At 42.7% G+C, this 27,253-nt stretch overlaps 1 protein-coding gene across 1 annotated transcript in view; it reads right to left on the minus strand.

The window, feature by feature from the left end:
* Positions 1–3,205: 3,205 nt before the first annotated feature.
* Positions 3,206–27,253, minus strand: part of LOC123748664 (Krueppel-like factor 5) — a 193,492-nt gene continuing 169,444 nt past the window's right edge. Inside the window, exon 2 of the mRNA XM_069322737.1 lies at positions 3,206–10,460. Within this exon, the coding sequence (XP_069178838.1) occupies positions 9,024–10,460 (1,437 nt within the window). The 3' untranslated portion in view covers positions 3,206–9,023. The remainder of the gene's footprint in view (positions 10,461–27,253) is intronic.

Genomic DNA, 27,253 nt, shown 5'->3' on the forward strand with positions numbered 1-27,253 from the left:
GGTGTCACATCCACTCCCAGGTCTCTTTCTCGAATCGTTACAGGTAGGCTGTTCCCCTTCATTGTGTACTGTCCCTTTGGTCTCCTATCACCTGATCCCATTTCCATAACTTTACATTTACTGGTGTTAAACTCCAGTAACCATTTCCCTGACCATCTCTGCAGCCTGTTTAAGTCCTCTTGGAGGATCCTACAATCCTCGTCTGTCACAACTCTTCTCATTAATTTTGCGTCATCTGCAAACATTGACATATATGTGTGTGTGTTGTGTGTGTGTGTGTGTGTGTGTGTGTGTGTGTGTGTGTGTGTGTGTGTGTGTGTGTGTGTGTGTGTGTGTGTGTGTGTGTGTGTGTGTTTTACACACACACACACACACACATATATATATATATATATATATATATATATATATATATATATATATATATATATATATATATATATATATATATATATATATATATATATATATTCATCCTTCTGAAGATGTATTAATAAATACGAAAGTACTTAAGGAAATTCCTGCTCCAATTCTTCCTTCGTGGTCTGACACTGTCACATTTTTCATCACGTGTTAATTTTCATGATTTACACACATATATATGTATATATAATCTGTATTTATCATGTATATTAATTTGTATATACTAAAATTGCTTATAGTAAGTTGCTTTATAGCTTAGTCCCAGTTTATATAAAAGGGGGATTTTATTTCTCTTACTTAAATCTTATGTTCTTGTAAATTGTTTTAAATTTCGGATTTAAATTTCTAAGAAACTTCATTTATGTTTCACATTTTCTAAATATCTTTGCTTATAAGTTAGGTATTTATGTACCCCAAGCACTGACAACGTCGCAGCAACGTAAATGCGTTGTTTTTTTTAAACGTAAAAGTAACGTTTTTAGTTATATTGTCAGAAGACTATTACAAAAAATTTTGTTTAGCCTTCCAAAATGCCTCTGAAAATTTTTGGAATATTTTCTCTTATTCAAAGCATGGACAATTTTATTTTTTTACAGAGCTTATAACCATCTCTTAATTATTCATTTTTTTTTTGTATTTTTTTTTTTTTTGGGGTAATTCACACATTTTTGTTCAGGTTAACATGGTCAAAAGAGGGAACAAATAAAACCAATTTTACAAAAAATAAAACAAGTTTATTTATTAGCAATAAATTTATTATTTTATTAGCAAGTTCGTACACCGAATGATGATATTCAGTGACAATTTTTCTAAAATAATATACAGAATTCTATGTATATTTACAGCGGGTTCAAGTCCACTTTTCTTATGACGAAGCGAGAGGATTGGGTGGAGTGGGGGGGGGGGGAGGAGGGGGGATTGGGTGAGGCTGGATGTGGAGTGGATTGGTTGAGGATTGGTTGAGGTTGATTTTAGGTGGGGATGGTTGAGTAGAAATGCTTGATTAGATATATTATAGGAAAAGAGAGGATTCGGCGGTGGTTTCCATCAAGTATTTTCCGGCACCACTTGCGAAACCTATACATCCTTTGACCAATCAAGTCGGCTGTGTTTAACCTGTATTAAACAGGTTATGATTCCCGTAGGTTGTTTACAACTATACGAGGTTGTTTACAACAATAACAACCTTGGGTCGTGTAGTTTCCCCCAGCTCGTAAACTGTTGACTATAAATGTAAACAAAGCCGCCAAGATTGTTGAAAGATGTACAGGTTTCGTAAATAATTCCGTAAATACTTGATGAATCCTAGTCCAGGGTTTAGCTTGAGTATATATATACATACACAATGAAATCACAAGAACATAATATATCTGAGAAAAACCTTGGAGCCCTACAATGGGATCGATCCTGCGTTCCTAGACTATAATTGACGTAAAAGTTTATATTCATTGGCATGGAGTTTAGAAGGCGCCTCCCAGTCACTATAATATGCATAAATGACGGCAATTCAACGTACATTAAAACGTTTAAATTAACGTTGAATTAAACGTCGAATCGTTGATTTGACGTACCACGAGTCTGATCTAATGGGGACATGCCTGAGGAATCTACAGCCGCAGGTTCGATCCTTTCATATAACCCCCAATAGTTTTCTCATTAAGTAAATATATGATTTTGCATATATGTGGTTCTCTGCATAACACTTCAGCCTCCATGCAGTTCAAAATAAAAAAAAAAAAGACAGGATGGTGTCAAAAAAAAAAAAACCATATATATATATAACTTAAAAACGAATTTTAAATTAAAAATATGTATAATTACAGCCAACTTATAAACATCGATGTAACGAATCGGGACACAGGTTACACACACACAAATGACGTCATTAATAACCAAACAACATGGTAGACAAACAAAATAGGGGGGAGAGGGGGGGTGGGGGGGAAATAGGGTTGTTTATATGGAGGGGAAACAATATAGGGGTAGCCATCATGTGGCGATAAAGTCGATTTTCAGGTACCGTAATGAGTAAGAAGGCACCATCCTGCCTGACACATATGTGTCAGTCACCATTCAACAACCACTCAAAAAAAAATAAATAAAAATAAAAAAAATAGAAAAAAAGCCTTTCACGGCTTTCACAAAAAATCCCAGCTAAGCCTAAAATGATAGCGGTTATTTGCACCTTTTTTGATCAAACGTACAAAAGATGGACTGTTAGCGTTAACAATATATATATATATATATATATATATATATATATATATATATATATATATATATATATATATATGTATATATATATATGTCGTACCTAGTAGCCAGAACTCACTTCTCAGCCTACTATGCAAGGCCAGATTTGCCTAATAAGCCAAGTTTTCATGAATTAATTGCTTTTCGACTACCTAACCTACCTAACCTAACTTTTCGGCTACCTAACCTAACCTAAACTATAAAGATAGGTTAGGTTAGGTTAGGTAGGGTTGGTTAGGTTTGGTCATATATCTACGTTAATTTTAAATCCAATAAAAAATAATTGACCTCTTATATAATGAAATGGGTAGCTTTATCATTTCATTAGAAAAAATATATTAATTCATGAAAACTTGGCTTATTAGGCAAATCGGGCCTTGCATAGTAGGCTGAGAAGTGCGTTCTGGCTACTAGGTACGACATATATATATATATATATATATATATATATATATATATATATATATATATATATATATATATATATATATATATATATATATATTTAATATCTCATTACTTTTTTGTAGACAATACCAAAAAAAAACAGATGATTCTAGGCCTAGTATATCACATATATTCATTATATTAGGCCTACGATTGCGGATTTACACTTTGGATAGATTAGGCTTATAATCCGATTAAATCAATAACAGAAATCGGTAACTTTTTTTTTTTTTAGAACCAGTTACAAGTAGCACGGTCTATGGTGAGCCCGCGTTTACAACCAACAGACCACTTTTTGTACCTTTGACCAAACAGTCATTATTAGTACTATCATTAGAGATGGGCTGAAAAATTCTGAGTATTTTTATTTTGGCGAATGAGTATACAAATCGTAAACTTATTATCCTTTCAAGTTTACTTCAGTAGTTACTGATATCAGTTTAGAAGTGATTTTTTTTTTGTTTAGTATTTACCGAAGAAATTCGGTTAAGACGAAAACCAGTGACTAGGTACCGAATGTCAAATGTCATAGTTAAAAAAAAATGGACAAAAAATCATTAATTTTCGTTCACTAACGAGGTGGTTGAGCGCGCTGATGACTGCTGTAGGGTGTAGTTAAAACCAAAATACATTCCTGGCTTTTCCTACACTCGTAAAATACACTCAATAACCAGTGTATGGTTTTTTTTTATATAATAAATTACACCTAGAAACAGGAAGATGAATGTATATATTATATAATACATATCATATACGTTTTCATATCATATAATATATAAATATATTAGAGGCTGTTACCTAACCTTAATTTGCAATAATAACATTAAAAGTTGGAAATAAAGTCATCTCCCTTTTCGCTAGTTATTCATGCGTTATATATATATATATATATATATATTTCTTAAAAGTAATTCTAGTTTTGACAGTTTGTAAAATTATGAGCAGAGTAGACAAGCGGATATTAAATTGACATTGATGAGAGCGGAAAAATCTATTAAATCTATTATTCTATTCAAAATGCACTTCATTAAGGACTAGTATCACATGTCAAGACCATAGGGATGTCAACTCTATGGCCAGAGTAAACAGATTACTAGTGGCCTAGGCGTTTTAAACAGTTACAAGTTTAAAATTACAGTTTTATGTAATTGTCTTCAGTGTGTTGTTATTGTCTTAGTTTATTGTAATTTCCCAAATAAACATATTAACTCCCCCCTGTTAATATGTGCTTATTGTCATAATTGATAATTAAGGTGAAAATCTTGTTTTAAAAAGCCTAGGCCACCCTCATCAAAATACAATGGGAAGATATGAATCATATGGAGCAATATATTATATATAAAGTAATTCACTCGGGCAAAGGTTTGGGTTCGAAGTACGGGCTTATTCGAGGCCTCGCTAACGGAGTCTTCAACGGATGGTTAGGCTACCTGAACAGTTCCCTTCGTCAGGTAGGTTCTGAGGTCCTTGTTGGTCTTGTGGTCCTCTTGAGGACGTCTTCAGGGGGGACAGAAGCCTGAGTCACGCCGTCCTTCCAGCATGTTGGAAGAGAAACCGCCTGGTTATCTCGCAGCTCGTGAGATATCTTAGTGAGGCCTACTTCGTAGAGGCTCTAAGAGGCTCAGCTAGACCCATTTAGAGCAATGTGAGGGGCCCTTGGGAGGATACACAGCAAATGCGACACAGCGCCCATGGCTCTCACTGCTCGACTTCGCGCAGAACAAAGACTTGCCTCTCAGGCAGGACATCGAAGTGACGGGCAAATCATGATCGCCTTGAAGGAGGTCCTCAGATCCCACTGGCCAGCCAATTGCAATAGAGAGCATCGTAATTGATCGTCCCTTCGTCGCTAGAGTTCTGGAAGGGCTCTTATACCCACTGAAGTCTGAGAACTTCGTGTTCTTTGACTTGCTTTAAGGTAATCGATGACCTTAATTTGAGATAGCATGGTTGAGGTCGCAATAGCGCTGGCCAATGAGAGTGGTTCCCTCTTGTTTTATCAGATAAAATCTGTGGGTGGGTGTGAATTGTATCTTTACACCGTCTAAGACTTAGACCGCCACAGTAGGTCCAAACTTAAGGTACTTGTTGGGAGCCTTCAAGGAACTAATACAGATGATATTCCAAGTTTTCGCTAAAATTTAGTTTTAACGAGATGAAAAATGGAGGCCAGAGGGTGATCTTCATCCACCTACTGATGTATGTGTCGCACACACACACACACACACACACACACACACACACACACACACACACACACACACACACACACACACACACACACACACACACACACACACACACACACACCAGTCACTTTCAACTGTCACACGGATACATAGATATTCTGAAATATTCTTAAAGACTTTTCAAACAGTCTGACTTTCCGTAAAACTTTTCTTAAGCACCTTCTAAAAATGACGTACATCTATCACAAGTCCAGTTCTGGGACAAGGCTATGAGCTACGGTGTCAAGTGACACAGTTACTACTAACACACTACTATTACTTTAACTAGAGTATGGACACTACTCAACGTATCCGTTCCCAACAAACACATAAACGTATCCAAGCGTTTTGACGTTATGACGATCTAAAAAAAAAAAAACGTCGTGGGTACGTTGTGTTTGTCGGGCTCTCGCCCCCGCTCTCGCGCGCACACACACAGTCTATCCACATTCCCGTCTAACCCAAATAGACAGAGCCCCCTTGGGCGCCATGGGCAGTTAAGTCACTGATATCTGTTCCATTTTCTCTTTGCGTATTAGGCTGTCGACGGGTCGCGTTTTGCTTGTCTAATACATCAGCGAGAGACCTTTACGTGATAGACAAAACCCTCTTCATGGTACCTAAAGAGGAGGGGGGGGGAAAAGAGGGGTCAATTCCCCCCCTCTTTAGTTTGCTAATTAAATGAGCCGTCATAGAGCTAGAACTATCATCACCCTTACGTTGATGGGAGTGGAAAGCTTCGCGTGTTTAAGGCAGACATATCGTGACGCCATATCAGAGGTATAGGGTCCCGAGCGGCCAACAGATGGCAGCACCCTCCATTACCCTAATGAAAATACCGACTTTCAACCCCGCTAACTGGAAACTTGTTGGGGGGGGGGGGCGCGGCAACCCCCCTTCAGAAAAAAAGGCGTTCCTGACTGGAAACTCGAAGCAAAACTGAGCTCTATTGCTACCTTCTAAAAGGTCAGAACTGGTACGCAATGTTGGTGTTATATATAGCGATTTGTACCAGAATTTTAATTTCAAAATGGACGATATTTTATAAAAAAAATTTTAGAACATATATCAGTTCAATTAAATTCCTCTCCCAGTAACTTTGTACATATATTTATACATATATATATTTATATTATCTTTGCATCATCTATAATGTATATATATATATATATTTATCTATTTATAATATATATTTTATATTATGGCACTAAATGAGCATTTAGTTGGCTATCAAAACCGGAAATGTATTTTGTAGTCATTTTTGTATATTAAGTTTTTTTTTCACTAAATACATAATGAAGCTATTCCTATCTTTCTGGCGCATTCGTCTTCTTATCTAATCTCAAAATACTAAGCACAGCCACCTACAATCTGCTTCAGGGACTTAAGTGCTTAGATGCTTGTCTGGATAACTTGTTTGGGATAACTCGTTTGGGATAACTTTTTTGGGATAACTTGTTTGGGATAACGTGTTTGGGATAACTTGTTTGGGATAACTTGTTTGGGATAACTCGTTTGGGATAACTCGTTTGGGGTAACTTGTTTGGGATAACTCGTTTGGGATAACTCGTTTGGGATAACTTGTTTGGGATAACGTGTTTGGGATAACTTGTTTGGGATAACTTGTTTGGGATAACTTGTTTGGGATAACTTGTTTGGGATAACTTGTTACGATAACTTCAGAAGCGTACAAAGCTGTCAATCACAGAGATGTCAGAGTTGAAGCAGTTCAGACTAATACAAGTGACAGGAGCGTGTAGTATCCAACTGTATTCTGTCCATACAGCGGGATACATGGCTCGCGGGACAGGGGACGGGTAGTTGAGACAGAGAATAGGGGAAGGGGGGAGGGTAAGAATGAGAGACAGAAAAGGGAGAGGGAGGGGGAGTGACAGACGACAGGAAGAGGAAGGAGGGGGAGAGAATGGACAGAAAATACGGAAACTGCTAGAAAATCAGATGAGGAAATAGGGCCAACGTGTAGACCACTCAGTCAACCTCTACGGTATTTGGGAGAGTGGGAGGGAGGAGGGAGGGGGGAAATTGACCCTGCTAATGACCTAACTAATCACTCGTACTGTTTTCTCATTCGTCTATCGATTCTATCTATTTCAAATACCCCTTTATCTCTCTCTCTCTCTCTCTCTCTCTCTCTCTCTCTCTCTCTCTCTCTCTCTCTCTCTCTCTCTCACAAGCCCCTATCTTGATTTTCTAATATTCTTTTAAAGGAATAAAATGGAATAATTATCAATACAGAATAAAACAGAGGAGAAATCTCATTCTCATTCGTCTATCGATTCTATCTATTTCAAATACCCCTTTATCTACCTCTCTCTCTCTCTCTCTCTCTCTCTCTCTCTCTCTCTCTCTCTCTCTCTCTCTCTCTCTCTCTCTCTCTCTCACTCTCTCTCTCTCTCTCTCTCTCTCTCTCTCTCTCTCTCTCTCTCTCTCTCTCTCTCTCTCTCTCTCTCTCTCTCTCTCTCTCTCTCTCTCTTTCTCGCAAGCCCCTATCTTGATTTTCTAATATTCTTTTAAAGGAATAAAATGGAATAATTATCAATACACAAAACACAGAGGAGAAATCATCCCTAAGAATATCAGATATTCTTGAACTGATTGTCTCCCTACGAGCTCTTAACTACGAGCTCTGTTACGAGCTCGTAGTTAAGCTCGTCTCCCTACGAGCTCTTAACGAACCGGAACTAAGAACAACCGTAAGTTATATTACCTATTTATTTTATTAACTGTATTATAAAAATACAGTTATCAATTATCTTCCGACCTGTGTTTACAATCAGTGTTCCGCTCTATTTATGGACGACTGAAACAATCTCTCACAATCGATATAAAATATGAATATTTATATATATTTAATTACAAAGTGACTTTAGACTGCTGTCGTGTTCCAGCTGACCACAACAGCCCGCTGGAACACGGTGATTGATGGGTCCTGATGTGGTGAGGAACAGATGGGAGAGGGGGGAGGGGGCTATTGGGGGGCGTGAGAGGGGGGGGAGAGGTGACAGAGAGGGGGTGAGAATTTGGTAATGAGTGAGGTCTTCCGTCTATTGTACCATTCTGGTACAGGAACGGTACAGAATGTCTAAACAGCGTCGTGTCTACGTTTTCGTTGCTGGGGTTAATAATAACAATTGAGCCTCGTGTGTCTATAAGAGTGTCTGTGTCTGTCTGTCTGTCTGTCTAAGAGTTGGAGGTCCGAGGCTTACGGCTAATCTCGCTCAACTTTGCAGGGTGAATCCTACGGGGTAGGGGACTGTCATAGGGGAAGGCTCGGTTCGACCTAGTCGTGTAGTAAAGGAATAAGAATGGGGATGCTTCGGTTCGTATCTGATCCTAAACAAGATTCGTTTAATGGTTCGGTTCGAATGATATAGTTCGAATATTTTCCCTATTCCAATTATTTTCTTGGCTTTACTATTGTCATTCAGAGGCAAATGCGCCAGTCCTCATGCATATCAATCAGCCTGTTACTGCATCGACACATGATTAAAGAATTGGGTCTGAAATGGGCTTGTGTGTGTGTGTGTGCGCGCGCGTCGGGAGCGAAGGGGTGGGGGGTGGGGGCAGGAAGCCTCCTGGTAACGTAAATCAGGCTTGGCCAAGCCTTTGTACACCGGGGGATGTCTGTACAGAGTGTGGGCGTGCGGGCGGCTACACACTCACGTGCCGCTTCATGTGTAGACTGAGATGGTCTGAGCGGGAGAAAGCCCGTTCGCACAGTCGACACTGGAAGGGTCTGTCACCTGTGTGCTTACGCAGGTGTCGGGTTAACTCGTCAGATCTCGCGAATTTCCACCCGCACCCTTTCCAATTACACATGTAAGGCTTCTCGCCGGTGTGAGTGCGGAGGTGCGCCTTCAGATGGGACGACTTGGTGTAGGTCTTGTGACAGCCCGGGTGTTGGCAGGTGTGGGCTGTGATTTTCTTCCGACCTGTCGGCTTTTTGGTCACCTTGGGCTCTGGTTCATCCGGTGGGGGTTCGTGGTTCATCTGTTTACTTCGCTCTAAACCCGCGCGGGGCAGAGGCGGACAGGTGGGTGCCGTGGTGACGGGTGTAGACAGCAGTTCCGACAGGTTAGGGGAAGACGGGGGCGTCATTACCTTAACCAGCGTGTGGAGGCTCTGTCTGGCGTGCGGGGTGAGAGGCGTCGCGGCGCTCTGAAGCTGCGTCATGCAGTTCGAAACCCGGACGCCAGGCGGCAAGTCTTCGTTGTCCGGAGACGCGGGTGGTGACATCTGTCCGTGGGTGTAGGTGACTTGTGTCACGCCTTGCATGCCAGGAGGCTGTGGGACTACAGGCGGAGGAATGGGTTGTGCAGCACTCTCTCCTTGCTGCTGCTGCTGCTTCTGCTGCTTCTGCTGCTGCTGCTGCTGCTGCTGCTGGGCGGCGGTGACAGCAGATAATGGCGGCAAAGTGGTGCCATATGTAGTGAAGGAGAGGTTGTGAGCCCGAGGCTGTAGCGTGGTGATTGAAGGCAGTTTAGCCGGAGCATCGGGAGCAGTGAAGTGGAAGTGCTCCTGCACCTCCTGTTTGGGTGGCACCGTGGCACTGGGGTCACCGCAGTAGTGACCCTCCGCGGCACTCTTCGCCAGGGCGTCAAGATCCACGAAATCCTCAGCCTGTACCAGCGACGGAACCTCCATGATGCTGGGATTATAGACGGGACTGTTCATTTCCTCCGTCACGTATGCGTCAACTTCCAAGCCCTCGACGTATGCGTGATACGGCGACGCATACTGCGCATGATAGCCAGTGTCCATGGGCGTGGATGCTGGTGATGCGCCGCGATAATGCTGGCTATCATCTCCTGGGACGTGATAGCCACCTTGGCTCTCATCTCCGCCCAAGCCGCTGAGGAGAGTTTCGCTGTGAGGACAGAAGGATGTATACTGGAGGGAGTGTAGACGGGGCGTCAGCGGCGCCGTCAGCGCTAGTGACAGGATTGACGGCGTCTGCGGCAGAGGCGTTGGCGCGGCGAAAATGGCGGGAGATGAAGATGTTGACATGTTGGCATCCCTGCTAGGGAGAGGCTCCGTGTCTGAAGCGCCTGCGTCCCCAAGGAGCACCGTCTCGATGTCCTGCCACATCTGCGAGATGGGAAAAACAATGTATTAGTACACAAGCAAGGGGGAAAATGGAGCAGGGCGGTGGGATCGAACCGGCGGACACCACAGATGCAGGAATTACCCATTAGACTATTTTTTTTAAGCCTAACATGGTCCAATGGGTAAGACGCGCCCTTAGTCTGACGTAGGTTGCATTCCATCGCCCTGTTCAAAGTTTTTTTAAACAATAAGTTTCCAAAATGAATACAACTGAAGCTAGTCCAATTATTGCACAAGAACGTGACATATATATATATATATATATGCGCGACTCACGCATATATATATATCCTCATATATATATATCCTCACGTGTGCCCCAAAGAATGAGGTGATTTGGTAAAATGCTATGCCCAAGATTACTATCCGAGTGCCGGCGGTGGGGTGGTTCAAATAGCCTCGGCTATCACCTCATTATGTCCGGTCGTGATGGTCAAGTGGATTAAGGCGTCTTGTACATACCAGTTGCGTTGCTTCTGGGAGTATGGGTTCGAGTCACTTCTGGGGTGTGAGTTTTCAGTTATATATATATATATATATAAATATTTAGGGGTCATGCAAGATCATCACCTGTTAACAGGTGCCCCTGTTAACAGGTGCCCCTGTTAACAGGTGCTTAAATTAAACAAACTTTGTCTCCATATATAATAAAATGAGGGCAGACTAGGGCTACCCCCCCTCCCCCCCTTCCCCCTCCCCCCCTCCCGCATCCCCCACCCCCCCTCCCCCCCACCTTGTTAACGAGGGCAGGGTTTGGCCTTGTTAATGCTAATTAACGAACCCCCATTAACATGTTAATGGGCTTGAACATGTCCGTCATTGGACGTGATATATCTCATGTCGTTGGTCTTGGTGGCCTTTTTGTACGTACAACGCTTCTTGTTACGAAGCGTTGGACTTGCTTTATGTTACGAAGCGTTGGACTTGCACCTTGTTACGAAGCGTTGGACTCACTTTTTGTTACGAAGCGTTGGACTCGCTTCTTGCTACGAAGCGTTGGACTTGCTTCTTGTTACGAAGCGTTGGACTTGCTTCTTGCTACTAAGCGTTGGACTTGCTTCTTGTTACGAAGCGTCGGACTTGCTTCTTATTACGAAGCGTTGGACTCGCTCCTTGTTACGAAGCGTCGTTGGACTCGCTTCTTGTTACGAAGCGTCGGACTTGCTTCTTATTACGAAGCGCTGGACTTGCTTCTTGTTACGAAGCGTTGGACTCGCTTCTTGTTACGAAGCGTTGGACTCGCTTCTTGTTACGAAGCGTTGGACTTGCACCTTGTTACGAAGCGTTGGACTTGTTGCTAACGCCGGCCGCGTTGGTGGTGCCCAATGGGAGGACAGACGTCAGCCAATCACCGTTAGAGGACTAACGGACTGTTTTACGTCCGTTTATCAACGTGACCTTTCAGGGAGGGATGATTAATGACGTCAGAAGTGACGTCATCAAAGACTTCACGACTTCTCTGACGTCATTAGACGTACACAAAAAAATAATATTGCGTAAATTGCGTATTATTCTCTCGGGGAATGATCTTATAGAGAATGATCTTAGAGAATGATCTTATAAAGAATGATCATTGAATATATTCTTATATAAGAATATTCCATTTTCTTCGGTCTGTAATGATACCTGATATCACAATCACCTGATCAGCACAGCTGATTACCGCTTAATTGGCTATCGGCAGGTTAAGAAGGTTAAGTGTGAGAACTAGCAGAAAGACCCGTATCTTTACCTGTATTCTATAGGAGTTACAGCCTTATGAACCATGGTGGCTTGCTGTTATCTTACTCCCTTTTTAATTGACTTATCGACAGGTGAGCGGGGTCTCACCTGGGAATCTTCAGCAAAAGTCATATATATCTGTTTATTCTATAGGACTTACTCCCTTCTGGACCATGGTGGCTTGTTGCTATCTTGCACCTGTAAAATTCCCCCCCCCCCCTTTAGTTGATATTCATCGTAAGTCATCGGGGAGATGAATAGCGGATCTCATTTGCATATTTAATGGAGATAATGTTTTTGGATGAGGTGTAATGCCAGGTATTTGCTCGGGTGGTTAAAGTGATATGCATCTTAAACCGGTTTTTTGAGGGAGTTTGTGGCTGGTTTAAGGGTTTTAAGGTCCTGTCGGGGAGTCGTGATTGAGTTTGGACGTGTTTGATTGACATTTGATGTGGGTTATACACGCGCGTGCACACACACACACACACACACAAGTGTAGATATGATAGAGTCCAGTAGGCTCAGGAATCTGTACACCTGTTGATTGACGGTTGAGAGGCGTGACCAAAGAGTCAAAGCTCAACCCCCTCAAGCAGAAATAGATGAGTACAAATAGGTGAGAAGACACACACACACACACACACACACACACACACACACACACACACACACACACACACACACACACACACACACACACACACACACACGCGCACACACTCTAAACAACCGATGGATGGAAAAGCGGGATCCAAGAGTCAATGCTCGATCCTGCAAGCACAAATAGATGCGTACACACACACACACACACACACACACACACACACACACACACACACACACACACACACACACACGCGCGCGCACACACTCTAAACAACCGATGGATGGAAAAGCGGGATCCAAGAGTCAATGCTCGATCCTGCAAGCACAAATAGATGAGTACACACACACACACACACACACACACACACACACACACACACACACACACACACACACACACACACACACACACACACACACACAACACCACACATCCTGGGATATACTCACCCAATAACTACCCCAAAACTAAGTTCAGTACAAGAGTATACAAGCTCATACAAGTATACAAGTCAGCGAGTATACTTTACCCCGGAACATATATACACATATCCCTGTATATACCTAGTATTTACGCTCTCACAGACAGATATAACGAAATATGCGGAGTCATCATCGCATACCATAGGCAGGAATGCTCAGTGATTAATAGATTAGGTTCAATTATAAGATCAATCATTCGATAGACTTATGGAATGTTATCTATTAGCTTCATTACCTACCTGTCTCTGCGTCGTTAATCGCGCTCCGAAGGTGAATTATTCGCTGGGAATAATTAATAATCTGTAATGATGTTTATAATAAAAAAAATGTGACATTTACACGTATTTGCAGTGAAAGTTGTATATACGTGTATATCTTGGTCCGTGGTGATCAAGGGACCAAGATTCGTCAAGTATATACGCAGCGATTTACGAAGCCTGTGCATCTTTTAACGAGTGTGGCGGCTTACTGAAACAGGTTATGAGGTTGTAGCACTGTACGAGGTTGTTTATAACACTAACAACCTTGGGTTGTGGAGTTTACAACCTCGTAAACTGTTTAATGTATGTAAACACAGCCGACATGATTGTTGAAAGATGTACAGGTTTCGTCATTGGTTATCTATGTCACTTTCATTTCATATACATGTAAGTATTTTTATTTCTTTTCTTCCACTTTATTGCAATTTTTCTGCAATAAATATTATTAATATTAATATATATATATATATATATATATATATATATATATATATATATATATATATATATATATATATATATATATATATATATATATATACATATATATATATATATATATATATATATAATGTACTAGAGTATAAAAGAATATAGGACTGAGAAATATGATGATGTCTTCAAGCCATAATGACTGTCAAATGACGTACCAAGTGAAACTGCAAGCAAGAGCTGTTATCCTACCTCAACTCATTTGAAGCCTGCACCAAGAAACTCATTTATTTCATGAGAATGTACTTTGAAACTGTCACATAGGGAACTATCCTAATAAGGAACCTGGTGAAACCGCAAGCAAGAGCTGTAATCCTTCCTCAGCTCAGTTGAAACCAACTCCCAGAAGCCCATTTATTTCATGAGCCTGTTATATGCATAAGAAGGACAAGCCTTTACTCAGTAACAACATTAAGTAACAATCATTTAAGGAACAGTATGAGCCTGTAGCCAACTGTGTGCCAGAGCCTTCATGTGATCAGGTGACCTGATCTCCCGTGTGTCATCCTGTTGGGCCAACAAGTTCCAGATGCCAGTCGGCCTCGGAGTGAGTGATCGCTGATGGAGTGATGTTCTTGAGAATGGCACTTCCAGCATGAGAGTGTTGAAGGTTGAGAGCCAAGTGCTACGGGTGGCAACTACTGGTAGTCCACGGAGTTGGGCCAGGTGCGGAACTTTGTGGGTGTTGGCCTTGTACATAACAGTAAGACCAACAACGTCCCGACGGTGTTGCAGGCTCTGATGTTCAGACCGTTCCCACCAGACTTGGTCAAGACTAGAGATAAGCCTTCTGGCCCGTCTGTCCGCTTAGACCAACAGTCTCATGAATGCAGAGGGGCAGGCGGTCCAGGAGAGAGGTACATACTCTAGATGGGAGCGAACTTGTGCTCTCTCTCTCTCTCTCTCTCTCTCTCTCTCTCTCTGTCTCTCTCTCTCTCTCTCTCTCTCTCTCTCTCTCTCTCTCTCTCTCTCTCTCTCTCACACACATTACAAACCTCTCAAAATAAGCATTAGTCATTACTGTTAGCGTGACTGAGACAAATTTAACATTTCAACATTTTCTGGATACCAAAACTACAGTCCTAAGGCGTGGAGCCGTCCACCGACACTTTCTTAGTGACCCGAGGCGAGTGTCGAACTTAATATGTCTCAGTCACGAAGGAGTTCCTTGAGACGTTGCAAAATATTTCTGGAATTACACAAGTCATCACTAGTAGGGAGGGCTAAGCCAATTTGTCTATATGGCAGTTGGAAGAGATATGAGGACTAGGAGCTGGGATATGAGATGGATCTGGGATATGAGGACAAGGAGCTGGGGTATGAGGACAAGGAGCTGGGGTATGAGGACAAGGAGCTGGGATATGAGGACAAGGAGCTGGGATATGAGATGGATCTGGGATATGAGGACAAGGAGCTGGGGTATGAGGACAAGGAGCTGGGGTATGAGGACAAGGAGCTGGGGTATGAGGACAAGGAGCTGGGGTATGAGGACAAGGAGCTGGGGTATGAGGACAAGGAGCTGGGATATGAGGACAAGGAGCTGGGATATGAGGACAAGGAGCTGGGGTATGAGGACAAGGAGCTGGGGTATGAGGACAAGGAGCTGGGATATGAGGACAAGGAGCTGGGATATGAGGACAAGGAGCTGGGGTATGAGGAGAAGGAGCTGGGGTATGAGGACAAGGAGCTGGGGTATGAGGACAAGGAGCTGGGGTATGAGGACAAGGAGCTGGGATATGAGGACAAGGAGCTGGGGTATGAGGACAAGGAGCTGGGATATGAGGACAAGGAGCTGGGATATGAGGACAAGGAGCTGGGATATGAGGACAAGGAGCTGGGGTATGAGGAAAAGGAGCTGGGGTATGAGGACAAGGAGCTGCGGTATGAGGACAATGAGCTGGGATATGAGGAAAAGGATCTGGGAAATGAGGACAAGGAGCTGGGATATGAGGAAAAGGATCTGGGATATGAGGACAAGGAGGTGGGATATGATGGGCTTCACCCCCCCCCCCCCCGCAGAACCCCCCCCCCCCCTTTACTTCCACCTCAAGGCTTCCACAAACAGAATGAAACAAATTTATTCAAGTTTGGATTTTACCTATACGGGTGGGAAATTTATTTGGGTTTTCACTGTGTTTGACTTCCACCGCGTTTGACTTCCACAAGGTTTGACTTCTACAAGGTTTGACTTTCACAAGGTTTGACATCCACAAAGGTTTGACTCCCACGAGATTCCACCTTGACTTCTACAAGGTTTGACTTCCCACGAGGTTTGACTTCCACGAGGTTTGACTTCCGCAAGGTTTGACTTCCACGAGGTTTGACTTCCACATGGTTTGACTTCCACGAGGATTGACTTCCACGAGGTTTGACTTCCACGAGGTTTGACTTTCACAAGGTTTGACTTCCACAAGGTTTGACTTCCACGAGGTTTTACTTCTACAAGGTTTGACTTCCACAAGGTTTGACTTCCACGGGGTTTGACTTCTACAAGGTTTGACTTCCACAAGGTTTGACTTCCACGAGGTTTGACTTCTACAAGGTTTGACTTCCACGAAGTTTGACTTCCACGAGGTTTGACTTCTACAAGGTTTGACTTCCACGAGGTTTGACTTCCACGACGTTTGACTTCCACGAGGTTTGACTTCCGTGAGGTTTGACTTCCACGAGGTTTGACTTCCACGAGGTTTGACTTCCGCGAGGTTTGACTTCCACGAGGTTTGACTTCCGCGAGGTTTGACTTCCATGGGGTTTGACTTCTACAAGGTTTGACTTCCACAAGGTTTGACTTCCACGAGGTTTGACTTCTACAAGGTTTGACTTCCACGAAGTTTGACTTCCACGAGGTTTGACTTCTACAAGGTTTGACTTCCACGAGGTTTGACTTCCACGAGGTTTGACTTCCACGAGGTTTGACTTCCGCGAGGTTTGACTTCCACGAGGTTTGACTTCCACGAGGTTTGACTTCCGCAAGGTTTGACTTCCACGAGGTTCGATTCTAACCCGCCAAATATATATTTTATATAATACAAAAATCATGAGTTTCCCCCCCCCCCTACAAAAGTATTTAAAAAAATAACTATCAATCAAAGTATGATGAAAAGATACTGAAATAAAACTCAAAAAAGGTCCCCATAAAAGTCTTTTGTAAATTCTCACTATTAAATTATAAATAAAAGTTATTAACGATAGGTAACTTTGTTAGTAATGCCGCGCCATGATCGTTGAAAGATGTACAGGTTTCGTCAGTGATTGTCTATGTCACTTGCATTTCATATATATATATATATATATATATATATATATATATATATATATATATATATATATATATATATATGCGAACAAGCCTGAATGGTCCCCAGGACAATATGCAACTGAAAACTCACACCCCAGAAGTGACTCGAACCCATACTCCCAGGAGCAACGCAACTGGTATGTACAAGACGCCTTAATCCACTTGACCATCACGACCGGACATAATGAGGTGATAGCCGAGGCTATTTGAACCACCCCACCGCCGGCACTCGGATAGTAATCTTGGGCATAGCATTTTACCAAATCATCTCATTCTTTGGGGCACACGTGAGGAACACAAATGCGAACAAGCCTGAATGGTCCCCAGGACAATATGCAACTGAAAACTCACACCCCAGAAGTGACTCGAACCCATACTCCCAGAAGCAACGCAACTGGTATGTACAACTGGTATGTTTATATATATAAATATATATATATATATATATATATATATATATATATATATATATATATATATATATATATATATATATGTAAGTGTCTTTCATGGATTGATGTAAATGTATGGATTAATGCTAGTTAATCCTTATTATAAGTGGAAACTTAATTAGTAGTCAAGAGGCGTTATAAGTGATAACTTACGATTAATTAGGTATAACACCTAACCCAAATTTTAAGGAATATTTTTCACACTAGACAAATTCTCCTCTTCGCTAACAACAATTACCTCAAATTGGCTCATCCAATTACCGCCCCAAGAAACTACGTAAGACCTTCCCGCTTGTATTACCCGAATTGTTTTAATGTGGGAATATAAACATTTGTTTTTTGAGTGTTTCAGTGTAATTGGGAGACGGGGGGGGGGGGGGGGGTGATTAACGGGTGTTTTACGCTACGCTCAGGTGTTGAAATATACACCGTGTTTACAGCGTGTGTTGAAATATACACCGTGTTTACAGCGTGTGTTGAAATATACACCGTGTTTACAGCGTGTGTTTAAATTTACATATGTGTTTACTGTGGGTGTTTAAACTTACATATGTGTTTACTGCGGGTGTTTAAACTTACATATGTGTTTACAGCGGGTGTTTACACTTACATATGTGTTTATAGCGTGTGTTTAAACTTACATGTGTGTTTACAGCGTGTGTTTAAACTTACATATGTGTTTACAGCGGATGTTTAAACTTACATATGTGTTTACAGCGGGTGTTTACACTTACATGTGTGTTTACAGCGGGTGTTTAAACTTACATATGTGTTTATAGCGTGTGTTTAAACTTACATATATTTGTTTACAGCGGGTGTTTAAACTTGGTAACCTAATCAACGCAGATGGACAGAGAACGTCGATATTACAGCGCTTTAAGTCTTTCCTAATGCGTCGCATTTTGAACGCATTGATCGACTCCGTAAGAAATGTCACGCGTTATGCGAGAGAAGGAGGAATAAGTACCCACGGGCTCACCATAGCCCGTGCTACTTGGGACTGTTTGTTCCAAGTAGCGAATCTTTAACAACAGAGAGAAGGAATTGGCATCACAATCCCTCGTCTCCCATTGGTCCCCCCCGCGTGCGGTGGTTAGGGATTGAATTGGCCTGTTAACAGGTCCTTTCAGCATCGTCAGTTCCGTCAGAGCTGTTCCCTGTTATGCTAATTGGCTGAGTAATTGGTCGTTTGATGAGGTATTTTTGTTGATTTTTTTCCTGCCTTTTGCTGTAAGTCATGTATTTCCCCCCCCCCCCACCACCACATATATATATGTATATGTGTGTAGTATATGTGGTAGAGAAACTAGGCAGAGTCAGTATATATATATATATATACTAGTTAACTGTAAGTTAGAAAGGTGGGGTCCAAGAGCTATAGGCTCGATCGAGTGGGTATAAACAGTAAACAGCAAACACACACACACACACACACACACACACACACACACACACACACACACACACACACACACACACACACACACACAGACCATATACGTAAGAACATTCAACTTTAAGCTTTACATTGAAATCAGGACAAGAATTCATCACGTTTTGGCCCCCAACTACTTACGAAACCTGTACATCTTTCCTCGTCATGACGTCTATGTATAAATTAAACAAGTCATGACCCCCGAAGCCCTATACGAGGTTGTTTACAACAATAACAACCTTGTGTTGTAAAGTTTACAACCTCATAACCTCTTTAACAAATGTAAACAAAGCCGCCATGATTGAGGAAAGATGTAGAGGTTTCGCAGGTTGTAAGATGATGACGAATTAACAGTGCCAAGGGTGTATTTCAGTGCCATCGTTGGCACAGTGTCATAACCTCTACTGTTAGGGTGAAAAGGTGTCTACCTAGGCACCCCCTCACCTACCCCGCCCCCCCCCCTCCTCCAAACCCCCCTCACCCTCCATCAATGGTTCCTACTCCTTCAATCCCTCCTCCAAAAACCTTCTCCTCTCTCCCTCTCTATTCCATCAACCCCCCCCCTCCCCTTCATCTTCTACCCCCTTAACGACCCTCCTAGGGGGGGGGGGTAGTAGGAGGGTCGTTAATGGGTACGAACCACCTCCCCCTCCCCCCCCTCTATACCCCCCTTCCCCCCCCCCTAACTGGGCCCGATAGATGTCTCGAACGAGCATAATTATCATATCCAGTTGCAACAAATCTATCGCAAACGTCGCGAACACAGGATCCGTCTTTTTATACCCCGTCTCAAGGGTGGTGTTACTGACAAACACAGACATTAAGACGAGTTCCAAGTGCCCGCACCTCCTCCTCCAGCTCAAGGTATTGATTTTCAGGCATTTTGTTATCCAAATCCCTGGTGGGATAGGGGGGGGGGTAAGAGGGGGGAGGGAGGGGGGGGTAAGAGGGGGGAGGGAGGGGGGGTAAGAGGGGGGAGGGAGGGGGGGTAAGAGGGGGGAGGGAGGGGGGGGTAAGAGGGGGAGGGAGGGGGGGTAAGAGGGGGGAGGGAGGGGGGGGTAAGAGGGGGGAGGGGGGGTAAGAGGGGGGAGGGAGGGGGGGTAAAAGGGGGGGAGGGGGGAGGATATTGGATAATAAGGCCTTTTATTTTGCATATCTTTGGATTAGCTTGTTTCTCCTGTTTTGGTCTTTCTGTATAAAAAAAAGTCCCCCTCGAAGTCTTGAATGATTTACGCAGCCCCTTGCGAAACCTGTGCATCTTTGAACCAAATCATGGCGGCTTTGTTTACATCTCTTAAAACAGTTTATACGAGCTTGTAAATATCCCAATCCGAGGTTGTTATTGTTATAAACAAAGATGTACAGGTTTCGTACATATTCTATACCATTCTGTCACGTCACTTCCTGTCTTCTATTCGAATCTCTTATCACCGCGCTGAAGGTCTTAAGATGCCGCAGATGATGGGTCGTGGCGGAGGTTTAAGACACTTAAGATGCACGAGAAAATTAGCTGTAGCCATAAGGAGGATTCGAACCCCTGGATATCCCTCAAGAACACATCTTGAACCACTGGACCATTAATTGATATCCTCGCCGATACATAGCGGTAATGTGCTTTCTTGTGCACTCAAGATGCGTCTCAATTGTTTCTTGTGCACTCAATATGCGTCTCAATTGTTTCTTGTGCACTCAATATGCGTCTCAATTGTTTCTTGTGCACTCAATATGCGTCTCAATTGTTTCTTGTGCACTCAATATGCGTCTCAATTGTTTCTTGTGCACTCAATATGCGTCTCAATTGTTTCTTGTGCACTCAATATGCGTCTCAATTGTTTCTTGTGCACTCAATATGCGTCTCAATTGTTTCTTGTGCACTCAAGATGCGTCTCAATTGTTTCTTGTGCACTCAATATGCGTCTCAATTGTTTCTTGTGCACTCAATATGCGTCTCAATTGTTTCTTGTGCACTCAAGATGCGTCTCAATTGTTTCTTGTGCACTCAATATGCGTCTCAATTGTTTCTTGTGCACTCAATATGCGTCTCAATTGTTTCTTGTGCACTCAAGATGCGTCTCAATTGTTTCTTGTGCACTCAAGATGCGTCTCAATTGTTTCTTGTGCACTCAATATGCGTCTCAATTGTTTCTTGTGCACTCAAGATGCGTCTCAATTGTTTCTTGTGCACTCAAGATGCGTCTCAATTGTTTCTTGTGCACTCAAGATGCGTCTCAATTGTTTCTTGTGCACTCAAGATGCGTCTCAATTGTTTCTTGTGCACTCAATATGCGTCTCAATTGTTTCTTGTGCACTCAATATGCGTCTCAATTGTTTCTTGTGCACTCAAGATGCGTCTCAATTGTTTCTTGTGCACTCAATATGCGTCTCAATTGTTTCTTGTGCACTCAAGATGCGTCTCAATTGTTTCTTGTGCACTCAAGATGCGTCTCAATTGTTTCTTGTGCACTCAAGATGCGTCTCAATTGTTTCTTGTGCACTCAATATGCGTCTGAATGCTTTCTTGTGTACTCAATATGCGTCTCAATGCTTTCTTGTGCACTCAATATGCGTCTGAATGCTTTCTTGTGCACTCAATATGCGTCTCAATTGTTTCTTGTGCACTCAATATGCGTCTGAATGCTTTCTTGTGCACTCAATATGCGTCTGAATGCTTTCTTGTGCACTCAATATGCGTCTCAATTGTTTCTTGTGCACTCAATATGCGTCTGAATGCTTTCTTGTGCACTCAATATGCGTCTCAATTGTTTCTTGTGCACTCAATATGCGTCTCAATTGTTTCTTGTGCACTCAATATGCGTCTGAATGCTTTCTTGTGCACTCAATATGCGTCTCAATTGTTTCTTGTGCACTCAATATGCGTCTCAATTGTTTCTTGTGCACTCAATATGCGTCTCAATTGTTTCTTGTGCACTCAATATGCGTCTCAATTGTTTCTTGTGCACTCAATATGCGTCTCAATTGTTTCTTGTGCACTCAATATGCGTCTCAATTGTTTCTTGTGCACTCAATATGCGTCTGAATGCTTTCTTGTGCACTCAATATGCGTCTCAATTGTTTCTTGTGCACTCAATATTCGTCTGAATGCTTTCTTGTGCACTCAATATGCGTCTGAATGCTTTCTTGTGCACTCAATATGCGTCTCAATTGTTTCTTGTGCACTCAATATGCGTCTGAATGCTTTCTTGTGCACTCAATATGCGTCTCAATGCTTTCTTGTGCACTCAATATGCGTCTCAATTGTTTCTTGTGCACTCAATATGCGTCTGAATGCTTTCTTGTGTACTCAATATGCGTCTCAATGCTTTCTTGTGCACTCAATATGCGTCTGAATGCTTTCTTGTGCACTCAATATGCGTCTCAATTGTTTCTTGTGCACTCAAGATGCGTCTCAATTGTTTCTTGTGCACTCAATATGCGTCTGAATGCTTTCTTGTGCACTCAATATGCGTCTCAATTGTTTCTTGTGCACTCAATATGCGTCTGAATGCTTTCTTGTGCACTCAATATGCGTCTCAATTGTTTCTTGTGCACTCAATATGCGTCTCAATTGTTTCTTGTGCACTCAATATGCGTCTGAATGCTTTCTTGTGTACTCAATATGCGTCTCAATTGTTTCTTGTGCACTCAAGATGCGTCTCAATTGTTTCTTGTGCACTCAACATGCGTCTCAATTGTTTCTTGTGCACTCAATATGCGTCTCAATTGTTTCTTGTGCACTCAATATGCGTCTGAATGCTTTCTTGTGCACTCAATATGCGTCTCAATTGTTTCTTGTGCACTCAATATGCGTCTGAATGCTTTCTTGTGCACTCAATATGCGTCTCAATGCTTTCTTGTGCACTCAAGATGCGTCTCAATTGTTTCTTGTGCACTCAATATGCGTCTGAATGCTTTCTTGTGCACTCAATATGCGTCTGAATGCTTTCTTGTGCACTCAATATGCGTCTGAATGCTTTCTTGTGCACTCAATATGCGTCTCAATGCTCCCTTGTGCACTCAATATGCGTCTCAATTGTTTCTTGTGCACTCAATATGCGTCTCAATTGTTTCTTGTGCACTCAATATGCGTCTGAATGCTTTCTTGTGCACTCAATATGCGTCTCAATTGTTTCTTGTGCACTCAATATGCGTCTGAATGCTTTCTTGTGCACTCAATATGCGTCTCAATTGTTTCTTGTGCACTCAATATGCGTCTGAATGCTTTCTTGTGCACTCAATATGCCTCTCAATTGTTTCTTGTGCACTCAATATGCGTCTGAATGCTTTCTTGTGCACTCAATATGCGTCTCAATTGTTTCTTGTGCACTCAATATGCGTCTGAATGCTTTCTTGTGCACTCAATATGCATCTCAATTGTTTCTTGTGCACTCAATATGCGTCTGAATGCTTTCTTGTGCACTCAATATGCGTCTCAATTGTTTCTTGTGCACTCAATATGCGTCTGAATGCTTTCTTGTGCACTCAATATGCGTCTCAATTGTTTCTTGTGCACTCAATATGCGTCTGAATGCTTTCTTGTGCACTCAATATGCGTCTCAATTGTTTCTTGTGCACTCAATATGCGTCTGAATGCTTTCTTGTGCACTCAATATGCGTCTCAATTGTTTCTTGTGCACTCAATATGCGTCTGAATTGCTTTCTTGTGCACTCAATATGCGTCTCAATTGTTTCTTGTGCACTCAATATGCGTCTGAATGCTTTCTTGTGCACTCAATATGCGTCTCAATTGTTTCTTGTGCACTCAAGATGCGTCTCAATTGTTTCTTGTGCACTCAATATGCGTCTCAATTGTTTCTTGTGCACTCAATATGCGTCTGAATGCTTTCTTGTGCACTCAATATGCGTCTCAATTGTTTCTTGTGCACTCAATATGCGTCTGAATGCTTTCTTGTGCACTCAATATGCGTCTCAATTGTTTCTTGTGCACTCAATATGCGTCTGAATGCTTTCTTGTGCACTCAATATGCGTCTCAATTGTTTCTTGTGCACTCAATATGCGTCTGAATGCTTTCTTGTGCACTCAATATGCGTCTCAATTGTTTCTTGTGCACTCAATATGCGTCTGAATGCTTTCTTGTGCACTCAATATGCGTCTCAATTGTTTCTTGTGCACTCAATATGCGTCTGAATGCTTTCTTGTGCACTCAATATGCGTCTCAATTGTTTCTTGTGCACTCAATATGCGTCTGAATGCTTTCTTGTGCACTCAATATGCGTCTAATTGTTTCTTGTGCACTCAATATGCGTCTCAATTGTTTCTTGTGCACTCAATATGCGTCTCAATTGTTTCTTGTGCACTCAATATGCGTCTGAATGCTTTCTTGTGCACTCAATATGCGTCTCAATTGTTTCTTGTGCACTCAATATGCGTCTGAATGCTTTCTTGTGCACTCAATATGCGTCTGAATGCTTTCTTGTGCACTCAATATGCGTCTCAATTGTTTCTTGTGCACTCAATATGCGTCTGAATGCTTTCTTGTGCACTCAATATGCGTCTGAATGCTTTCTTGTGCACTCAATATGCGTCTCAATTGTTTCTTGTGCACTCAATATGCGTCTGAATGCTTTCTTGTGCACTCAATATGCGTCTCAATTGTTTCTTGTGCACTCAATATGCGTCTGAATGCTTTCTTGTGCACTCAATATGCGTCTCAATTGTTTCTTGTGCACTCAATATGCGTCTGAATGCTTTCTTGTGCACTCAATATGCGTCTCAATTGTTTCTTGTGCACTCAATATGCGTCTGAATGCTTTCTTGTGCACTCAATATGCGTCTCAATTGTTTCTTGTGCACTCAATATGCGTCTGAATGCTTTCTTGTGCACTCAATATGCGTCTGAATGCTTTCTTGTGCACTCAATATGCGTCTCAATTGTTTCTTGTGCACTCAATATGCGTCTCAATTGTTTCTTGTGCACTCAATATGCGTCTCAATTGTTTCTTGTGCACTCAAGATGCGTCTCAATTGTTTCTTGTGCACTCAATATGCGTCTCAATTGTTTCTTGTGCACTCAATATGCGTCTGAATGCTTTCTTGTGCACTCAATATGCGTCTCAATTGTTTCTTGTGCACTCAATATGCGTCTGAATGCTTTCTTGTGCACTCAATATGCGTCTCAATTGTTTCTTGTGCACTCAAGATGCGTCTCAATTGTTTCTTGTGCACTCAATATGCGTCTCAATTGTTTCTTGTGCACTCAATATGCGTCTGAATGCTTTCTTGTGCACTCAATATGCGTCTCAATTGTTTCTTGTGCACTCAATATGCGTCTGAATGCTTTCTTGTGCACTCAAGATGCGTCTCAATTGTTTCTTGTGCACTCAATATGCGTCTGAATGCTTTCTTGTGCACTCAAGATGCGTCTCAATTGTTTCTTGTGCACTCAAGATGCGTCTCAATTGTTTCTTGTGCACTCAATATGCGTCTGAATGCTTTCTTGTGCACTCAATATGCGTCTCAATTGTTTCTTGTGCACTCAATATGCGTCTGAATGCTTTCTTGTGCACTCAATATGCGTCTGAATGCTTTCTTGTGCACTCAATATGCGTCTCAATTGTTTCTTGTGCACTGTTCGTCTGTAAATACACTCCGGTGATCATATCATCAAATCTCAAAGAACGTGGTTCGAATCCCACGATTTATCAACCTTCTCCCTCTCTCTCTATTTCCTAGTTCTCTTCACTTTGTTTTTTTTATCTTGTATTGGTACCTAATTCCCTTTTCTCTCTGCTGCTATCATTCTCTTAAGTGTTGTGGCGGCTAGGACGCAATGTGGGGGGGGCTAGGACGCAATGTGGGGGGGCTAGGACGCAATGTGGGGCGGCTAGGACGCAATGTGGGGCGGCTAGGACGCAATGTGGGGGGCTAGGACGCTATGTGGGGCGGCTAGGACGCAATGTGGGGCGGCTAGGACGCAATGTGGGGCGGCTAGGACACAATGTGGGGGGGGGCTAGGTCGCAATGTGGGGGGGCTAGGACGCAATGTGGGGGGGCTATGACGCAATGTGGGGCGGCTAGGACGCAATGTGGGGGGGCTAGGACGCAATGTGGGGCGGCTAGGACGCAATGTGGGGGCTAGGACGCAATGTGGGGCGGCTAGGACGCAATGTGGGGCGGCTAGGACGCTATGTGGGGCGGCTAGGACGCAATGTGTGGCGGCTAGGATGCAATGTGGGGCGGCTAGGACGCAATGTGGGGGCTAGGACGCAATGTGGGGGCTAGGACGCAATGTGGGGCGGCTAGGACGCAATGTGGGGCGGCTAGGACGCAATGTGGGGGCTAGGACGCAATGTGGGGGTGCTAGGACGCAATGTGGGGACTAGGACGCAATGTGCGGGACTAGGACGCAATGTGGGGCGGCTAGGACGCAATGTGGGGCGGCTAGGACGCAATGTGGGGACTAGGACGCAATGTGGGACGGCTAGGACGCAATGTACGAGCTAGGACGCAATGTCGAGCGTCAACAAGAGATATGAGGGTGTGTGGCAGCATGACCCAACATGACTATGTTGCATCATGCCCCTAAACACCAACATAAAACCTTAAAAAAATAACAATCACAAATTAAACCCAAATTCAGTATTTTACATCCATTCCATTTACACATTTTTAAAATACATATTGCCACATATACGCCACATATGTATATACATATTCACCAGCATTGTCAATCCATCTTCCTCTTATCTTCCAGCTTTATTCTCTCTCTCTTCTGCCTCCTCCATTCTTCTATCCATGCCTGTTATTCTACGGTCCGCTGCTTCTCAACTTTTTCTTGCAATGCTTAAATCTTGTGTCTCCCTCGACGCTCACAATGTTGAGTTATGGAGTGATAATGGTCTAGGGGAGAGGGAGAGAGAGAGAGAGAGAGAGAGAGAGAGAGAGAGAGAGAGAGAGAGAGAGAGAGAGAGAGAGAGAGAGAGAGAGAGAGAGAGAGAGACAGAGAGAGAGAGAGAGAGAGAGAGAGAGAGAGAGAGAGAGAGAGAGAGAGAGAGAGAGAGAGAGAGAG

Source organism: Procambarus clarkii, chromosome 11 (genome assembly GCF_040958095.1).
Source record: "Procambarus clarkii isolate CNS0578487 chromosome 11, FALCON_Pclarkii_2.0, whole genome shotgun sequence".
NCBI lineage: Eukaryota > Metazoa > Arthropoda > Malacostraca > Decapoda > Cambaridae > Procambarus > Procambarus clarkii.